The 9,127-nt window shown below is 42.0% G+C and overlaps 1 protein-coding gene across 1 annotated transcript in view; it reads right to left on the minus strand.

The window, feature by feature from the left end:
* Window positions 1-8,862, minus strand: part of LOC110498936 (glutamate receptor ionotropic, NMDA 2C) — a 59,126-nt gene extending 50,264 nt beyond the window's left edge. The window contains exons 1-5 of the mRNA XM_036955535.1: window positions 8,848-8,862; window positions 6,985-7,050; window positions 4,093-4,281; window positions 3,639-3,979; window positions 3,418-3,532 (exon numbers count right to left, since the gene is read on the minus strand). Of these exons, the coding sequence (XP_036811430.1) occupies window positions 3,418-3,532; window positions 3,639-3,979; window positions 4,093-4,281; window positions 6,985-7,050; window positions 8,848-8,862 (726 nt within the window). The remainder of the gene's footprint in view (window positions 1-3,417; window positions 3,533-3,638; window positions 3,980-4,092; window positions 4,282-6,984; window positions 7,051-8,847) is intronic.
* Between the last annotated feature and the right edge of the window lie 265 nt (window positions 8,863-9,127).

Genomic DNA, 9,127 nt, shown 5'->3' on the forward strand with positions numbered 1-9,127 from the left:
CTATTCAAAATCCTATTTTCCCTAACCCCTAACACTAAACCTAACTAACCTTAACCCATAAACCTAAGCCAAACCCTACATCTAATTCCTAACCCTAAACCTGACCACTGTCATGAAGTTGCCCTCTTTGGGTATAGCAAGCCCCATCCCCCTCTCCCTGCCTTCCCCTGGCCTCCTTCAACTAGGCTGCTGTGGTCAGAGAGAGGTCGTAAATTCCTGAGAAGATCCTGCCACATGGCCACATAGTATTAGAGGCAGAGTACATTTTCATAGAGCACAAAGGAATTTCTTCCACCTCACAGAACTTGAGGTACAAACAAATTTCATGTTCTGGAGAAAGTATAAAAGATCGGTGAAGAATCCAGGTACGAACTGGTCCGTTTGTTACAATTTGGGGAAGCTCAAGGGAGACGTTGTGGCCAGATTACCATAACACTGTTTATATAATAGCCTCAGATATGAGGTTTACATCAAATTGTTGTATAAGATGAATGAGTGAGTATGATACTGTTTGTAAAATTGTGTACTATGATTTTGGACTGTTTAATGAAGGAAAATACAATTCCCTTTTGATTTGAACTAAATCAGAGGACTGCCCCTGAGCCCAGTTAGGTCAGGCATCCTGGGACAGCCCCTTTTCTGCAATTCCAAATAAAACCCAACTTTGGGAAATTATCACCAGACCATGTTTTTCTCTATTAGGAGAGGACAAAGGTTGTAGACCATTGCTGAATCTTTTAACCATACCACATTGTTAAACTCTTAGACTATCGATACCGACAGAATAAAAACAAGTCTTTGATATTAATTACTAGTCGGCAGCTAGAAGAACGACAACCGCCGAAACATCCACTCTATAACGAAACGAATGAATGTCACTCTGAACTATCCAGTATAACCCCGACAGAGATAGAGGGAGAGAGGCGAACAATTCTACAAAAGAAACAACTTTTCACCAGCGATCAAGACGACAACTGAGCGTAAATATATATTGATTGCAATTGTTCCCGAATGAGTGAGCATTTATGTGAAAAGAATTAGCATTTCAATTGTTATAATTATCACTCTGTAGTGACTTCTTAGTCGACCCCCACTTCCCCTTTTGTCTAACAAGCCGCCATGCCAGTTTAGCCCACTAGGGCACATTCTCGTATAATTTCTTGTAACCATATTTACTGTATGTTTATGCATTTCTGTGAATTACTTAGTTAGTAATAAATAAATGATTTAAGACAATTGATGTATGGATGACTCATAGTGAAGACTGGGTTTGTGCAGATAACCAACAATTTGGAATGAGGCTAACGTGAGGTAAAGTAAATCATTCATTAATTCGAAGACTAATTGATCAGATTAAAATACCTGAAAAGTTATTTTAGGAAATTATAACTTTGTAATCTGAATACTAATTTTGCGTAATACTAATTACAGAGAATCTTTGATAAAAAACTATAAGTCTTCAATTTAATGATAGTAAATACACGACACCACTAACACTTTACCCTAACCCTAATTCGAACCCTAACCTTAATTGTCACCCTAACTCTAACCCCTAATCTTAAAATAGCCTTTGTCCTCATGGGGATGTGGGAAATGTCCCAACAAGGGAGAATTTCTCTTGTTTGCTATTCTTGTGGGGACTTTGGGGGCTTTTAGGTCCCCGCAAGGACAGAAGAACCAAACCACACAGACAAATCTCCCAAGGGTAGCCAGAGGACTACAGTAGGACTGTAGGAAAAGGCCAGAGAGTAATCTCCCAAGGGTAGCCAGAGGACTACAGTAGGACTGTAGGAAAAGCCCAGAGAGTAATCTCCCAAGGGTAGCCAGAGGACTACAGTAGGACTGTAGGAAAAGCCCAGAGAGTAATCTCCCAAGGGTAGCCAGAGGACTACAGTAGGACTGTAGGAAAAGCCCAGAGAGTAATCTCCCTCCTACTATTGAACACATGTATTCCTGCCCTGCCACAGCAAGCCTACTGTATCAATGTCACTGCCTGGCGTGTGTGTGTGTGTGTGTGTGTGTGTGTGTGTGTGTGTGTGTGTGTGTGTGTGTGTGTGTGTGTGTGTGTGTGTGTGTGTGTGTGTGTGTGTGTGTGTGTGTGTGTGTGTAGGGTTGGGGAGTAACAGATTACCTGCAATCCGTAACATGTAAGGGATTACAGAAATGGTATCTGTAATCCGTAATGTTACCAGAAAAAAATCTTGTAATCAGATTACAGATACTTTTGGAAAAACTAGATGATTACTTTGATTACTTTTAAATTCATAAAGGATGTTTGAGAGAAAGGGCTATTTGACACTGTTCTCTCAATGACATTCAAATCAGCATTGAAAAGAGGCACAAGTTTAAGTTTGTTCCACCTGAGTGAGTCTGACCACAAGTCAGAGACCACTATGATGACACACCAAATGAGTTTGATGGATCGCGGGAAGAGAGCAGGAATAGGCTTTTTTAGTCTATAGTCCAAGCAATGTCTTCGAATAGTACGACTGCTGTCGGCATCCAAAGATTATCCTATTTAAATACGTGCTTGGAGGTAAGGATGACAACAGTGGAGTAGTCTACGGCAATACAGATCACTTAATAGTGTTATCTACATAGCGCATTGATGTGAATCACACTGTTGCTCTCTCATTTAGCTATTATGGATTGTGGTTATTGTGGATGCCTGTTCACAAATCTAAATGTGTATTTGAACCCAACAATGATTGAATTCAAGAAGTTTAAGCTGCCTATCAATCATTGTTTTTGAAACCAGTGGACAGCCAGTGAAAAATGCACTCTTGCAACAGCTGTACAGTGCGGATCCCAGCCTATGGACTAAACGTGGGGCTTTTATTGCTGAAACTCGCAAACTTTTGAAAGACTTAAGGGGGAAATCTGTAGTTGCTACATCCATTTTTGGACTTGTAAATTATATACAGTGGGGCAAAAAAGTATTTAGTCAGCCACCAATTGTGCAAGTTCTCGCACTTAAACAGATGAGAGAGGCCTGTAATTTTCATCATAGGTACACTTCAACTATGACAGACAAAATGAGAGTAAAAACCCCCAGAAAATCACATTGTAGGATTTGTAATGAATTTACTTGCAAATTATGGTGGAAAATAAGTATTTGGTCACCTACAAACAAGCAAGATTTCTGGCTCTCACAGGCCTGTAACTTCTTCTTTAAGAGGCTCCTCTGTCCTCCACTCGTTACCTGTATTAATGGCACCTGTTTGAACTTGTTATCAGTATAAAAGACACCTGTCCACAACCTCAAACAGTCACACTCCAAACTCCACTATGGCCAAGACCAAAGAGCTGTCAAAGGACACCACCAGGTAGTGCTGGGTTGGTTGTTTCATGGTCCAGATACACACCCACTCACTCACACACACACACATACATACATACACACATGTAATTCAGTACCTTGTCCCACAGTCTGTCTCTGTCCAGTGCGATGATGGCCATGGAGGGGTTGGTCAGGTAGCCATCACTGTTGAACGACAGATCCTTACGCTCCCATGTCACATTTAGCATGTGTCTGCAACACACACAGATTCAGTTTTCAACACGTTCAACATGTTTAGTATGTGTCTACTTACAATAACACACACAGGACGAGAGGGTGTGTGGCCTCACACACTCACCTGAACAGTGTGTTGTTGTTGATATGTGTAACTGGTGTGTTGCAGTCGCTGTGTCCCTCTGGAAGGAACCCTTGATGCCTTCTGAAACTATCCGCCCCTTTGGCCACTATGGCCACTCCCTCTCTGACACGTTGCCTCAGGCTCTTCCTCCAGTGGTCAGTGATGACGCCAATCAGTCCTACAGGGAAGCTGATAGGTGGAGGGCTCTCTGTGTTGCCCAACGCGAGGGAGGGGAGGATCCAGATGTACCCAGGCCCCAGTAGACCCACCTCGCCTGCTACCTGGAACAGGTACTGGGCCTCTTCATAGGAACAGTAGGCCAGGAGCACCTGGGAATCAATCTAGAGGGACAGACAGATATAACACTGTAAGTAATATCTAACATTAACCTCTCTCTCTCTCTCTCTCTCTCTCTCTCTCGTTGGAAATAGTTTGAAAAAATTCTCTCTCCTACCTGCTGTAACATGCGTTTGGCTCGGACGTCACTGGTTCCGACAGACATCTCCAGAGACAGGATATCTTGTAGCCTCCATAGGAAGTAGGAAGTGTCCGTGTAGGATCGGACGTAGTCTACAAACGTCTCATATCCCGGCCACATGCTGGTGATTACTACAAAGTCTCCCCAGTCATACTCCTCCATCAACTAGAATATAGACATGATAGAACACATTATATGTAAAGGGTCGTTCCACTAATAGAGTACATTTTGGCTCGTGTAATCTGGTCCAAAATAACTTTTTATTTCACCTATTTAACATTGTCATAAAGAGCACATGTTCAAATTCATTTGAAAAAAAAAACAAGTTTTTCCATCTCAAGAAGTGAAATAAAAAAATGATTTTAGTATTTTGTATTTGTATTTATTATGGATCCGCATGCCAAGGCAGCAGCTACTCTTCCTGGGGTCCAGCAAAATTAAGGCAGTTATATCATTTTAAAAACATTACAATACATTCACAGACTGTGCTCCCTCAGGCCCCTACTCCAACATATATACAGTACAAAATCCATGTGTACGTGTGTGTATAGTGCGTATGCTATCGTGTGTGTGTGTGTGTGTGTGTGTGTGTGTGTGTGTGTGTGTGTGTGTATGCATGTGTCTGTGACGATGTTTGTGTTGCTTCACAGTCCCCGCTGTTCCATAAGGTGTTTTTCTATCTTTAAGAAAAATCTATTTGTACTGCTTGCATGAGTTACTTGATGTGGAATAGAGTTCCATGTAGTCATGGCTCTATTTAGTACAGTGAACCTTCCATAGTCTGTTCTCGACTTAGGGACTGTGAAGAGACTTCTTGTGGCATGTCTTGTGGGGTATGCATGGGTGTAGTTCAAACAGACAGCTCAGTGCATTCAACAGGTAGTCAATCTCTCCTCTACTTTGAGCCAGGAGAGATTGACATGCATATTAATAATATTAGCTCTACGTGTACATCCAAGGGCCAGCCGTGCTGACAGTGCTGGTGTATCAATATGTTTTGACCATGAGTTTACAATCCAGGGTAACTCCAAGCAGTTTAGTCACCTCAACTTGCTCAATTTCCACATTATTTATTACAAGATTTAGTTGAGGTTTAGGGTTTAGTGAATGAGTTGTCCCAAATACAATGCTTTTAGTTTTAGAAATATTTAGGACAAACTTATTCCTTGCCACCCACTCTGAAACTAACAGCAACTCTTTGTTAAATGTTGCAGTCATTTCAGTCGCTGTTGTAGCTGACATGTATAGTGTTGAGTCATCCGCATACATAGACACTCTGGATTTCCTCAAAGCCAGTGGCAATTCAATAGTAAAGATTGAAAAAAGTAAAGGGCCAAGACAGCTGCCTTGAGGAATTCCTGATTCTACCTGGATTATGTTGGAGAGGCTTCCATTAAAGAACACCCTCTGTGTTATGTTAGACAGGTTACTCTTTATCCACAATATAGCAGGGGGTGTAAAGCCATAACATAAGTTTTGCCAGCAGCAGACTATGATCGATAATGTCAAAGGCCGCACTGAAGTCTAACAAAAGTAAGTGCCAATAAAGTGCAAAATAAATTAGCAGGGTTGATGTTTTGATCTTAAAATCAGCGATAAATCCACTTGTGACATCGGTAATAGAAGCTTGTTGTCACGCCTTGACCTTAGAGATCCTTTTTATGTCTCTATTTTGGTTTGGTCAGGGCGTGAGTTGGGGTGGGCATTCTATGTTTTGTGTTTCTATGATTTTTTATTTCTATGTTTTGGCCGGGTATGGTTCTCAATCAGGGACAGCTGTCTATCGTTGTCTCTGATTGGGAACCACACTTAGGTACTTAAACCATACTTTCTTCCCACCTGTGTTTGTTGGAAGTTAACTTTTTTTGACGGCACATAGCCTTAAGTTTCACGGTTTGTTTTGTCGGTGTCATTTCGAATAAAAGAGAAAATATACGCTCACCACGCTACACCTTGGTCCAGTTCTTTTAACGGCCGTGACACTTGTTGTGTGCAACAGGGAGTTGAAATTGAATGCAAGCTTCACAAAAAAATGAAACTGTTCAAACATCTCTAGCCTATCTATCTATGGGTAACAGAGTTGACGTGTTGTGCTGGATGCACTCAGTTTTCCACCACAGAACACCAGAAAAAGGCCAAAAAGAGTAGAACCAGCTCACCTGCTTTCACTCTATGATTTTACTTTTACTGAAAAAATTATTTAAAAATGAATAGTTTCACCACATTGAAACGAGAGTTCAGTTCACATAAAAGATTTGACCTTGAAATGAGGGACAGATGCTAATTGATTACTAATAACATAAATACATAATACTCTTCAGAAAGAACTTGGTCAAAGCTTTAAAATGAAAACTTTCATAAGTGGGTTGAAATCTTAATCTAATTCGGAAAAACGAGACAAGAAACATGTCAAAATGCTGAATTGTGACACTCGGTCCTGGGGCCCAGCCTGGTTGCACATACGTTTTTTTTTTGTCCTAGCACTACACAGCTGATTCCAATAATCCAAGCTTGATGAGTTGATTATTTGAATCAGCTGTGTAGTGATAGGGCAAAAACCAAAATGTGCGCCCAGGGGGGCCCTAGGACCAGGTTTCGGAAACCTTGCTTTAGCAAGTCTTTATTCATACTAATAGTCTGAAGGGCACTTCATTTAATATAACAGGCTTTTAAAATGCAATATTGGTGCACAATTTATACTCAAAATATCAAAAGAAATGCAAAACGTACTTGTGGAACGACCCATAAATGTAAAATCATATATTGACATAACATTTCAGACCACTGCTTTCCTGATTACTACATTCTGATTGGCTGAAAGGGGGCTCTATAAGTGAACATGAACTTTAGATTATTCTATTCCTGTACCTTGAACATGCAGACGATCTGCTGCTCCAGGGAGGCACCCATCTGGAGAAACGTGGAACCCTCAGCCTAAAGGGGGGAGGAGTGGGGTGAGAAAGAGGGGGAGAGGGGAATGAGAATGTTAGCTCAATCCAATAATACTGTACACTATTCAGGTGAGCACACTCACAAGCACTCGCAAACTCTCAAGTAAACACACCCAGAGGAGGTAAATAATGTGTGGTCAATCCTATCGCTGTTATAACACCTAAACACACCTACACACCTATAGACACACACAAACACACACGTAAACAACGGGCTGTGAGGGTCGATTCTATCTCTATTAAAGCCACGCTATGAACACTGATATACAGTGCATTCGGAAAGTATTCAGACATTTTTCTTCTAAAATGTATTAAATACACACATTTTTTTCCTCGTCAATCTACACACAATCCTCCATAATGACAAAGCTAAAAAACAGAACTACCTTATTTACATAAGTATTCAGACCCTTTGCTATGATACTTGAAATTCAGCTCAGGTTCATACTGTTTCCATTGATCATCCTTGAGATGTTTCTACAACTTGATTGGAGTCCACCTGTGGTAAATTCAATTGATTGGACATGATTTGGAAAGGCACACACCTGTCTATATAAGGCCCCACAGTTGACAGTGCATGTCAGAGCAAGAAACAAACCATGAGGTCGAGGCAATTGTCAGCAGAGCTCTGAGACAGGATTGTGTCGAGGCACAGATCTGGGGAAGGGTACCAAAAAATGTCTGCAGCATTGAAGGTCCCCAAGGACACAGTGACCTCCATCATTCTTAAATGGAAGAAGTTTGGATCCACCAAGAATCCTCCTAGAGCTGGCCGCCCGGCCAAACTGAGCAATTGGGAGAGAAGGGCCTTGGTCAGGGAGGTGACCAAGAACCTGATGGTCACTCTGACAGAGCTCCAGAGTTCCTCTGTGGAGATGGGAGAACCTTCCAGAAGGACAACTATCTCTGCAGCACTCCCACAATCAGGCCTTTATGGTAGAGTGGCCAGACAGAAGCCACTCCTCAGTAAAAGGCACATGACAGCCCGCTTGGAGTTTGCTAAAAGGCACCTACTGTAAAAGACTCTCAGACAAAGAGAAACAAGATTCTCTCTTTTACTGATTGACAAGCGTCACATCTGGAGGAAACCTTGCACCATCTCTACTGGGAAGCATGGTGGTGGCAGCATCATGCTTTTTGGGTGTTTTTCAGTGGCAGGGACTGGTAGACTAGTCAGGACAGGGTAAAATATGAATGGAGCAAAGTACAGAGAGATCCTTGATGAAAATATGCTCCTGAGCGCTCAGGACCTCAGACTGGGGCGAAGGTTCAACTTCCAACAGGACAACGACCCTAAGCACACAGCCAAGACAACGCAGGAGTGGCTTCGGGACAAGTCTCTGAATGTCCTTGATTGGCCCAGCCAGAGCCCGAATTGAACCCGAGCGAACATCCTTAAAGAGACCTGAAAATAGCTGTGCAGCGATGCTCCCCATCCAATCTGAGAGCGCTTGGAGGATCTGCAGAGAAGAATGTGAGAAGCTCCCCAAATACAGCTGTGCCAAGCTTGTAGCATCATACACAAGAAGACTTGAATCTGTAATCGCTGCAAATGTTGCTTCAACAAAGTAAAGGGTCTGAATGTTTTCATTTTTACAATTTCTACATATCTGTTTTTGCTTTGTCATTTTGTGGTATTGTAATTTATGTAGATTGATGAGGTTGAAAATGTATTTAATCAATTTTAGAAAAAGGCGGTAACGTAACACAATGTGGAAAACTCAAGGGGTCTGAATACTTTTCGAATGCACTATATGTGAAATGGTTAATTAAACATTACCTTCTCAGCAGGCATTCTGTATATGACTGTGAGCAGACTATATAAGCTGTCATAAATCCGACACAACAATCCTATGAAAATGACATAGCACCTGATGTAATAACACACTGTGAAAAGGCAAAAGGTAGGGCTTCCTGAGTTGCGCAACGGTCTAAGGCACTGCATCGCAGTGCTTGAGGCATCACTACAGACCAGGATTCGATTCCAGGGGGACGCAATTGGCCCAGCTTCGACCGGGTTAGGGGAGGGTTTGGGCGGGGGGGGGGGGGGGCTTCATTTG

The sequence above is a fragment of the Oncorhynchus mykiss genome, chromosome 20 (assembly GCF_013265735.2).
Source record: "Oncorhynchus mykiss isolate Arlee chromosome 20, USDA_OmykA_1.1, whole genome shotgun sequence".
Classification (NCBI taxonomy): domain Eukaryota; kingdom Metazoa; phylum Chordata; class Actinopteri; order Salmoniformes; family Salmonidae; genus Oncorhynchus; species Oncorhynchus mykiss.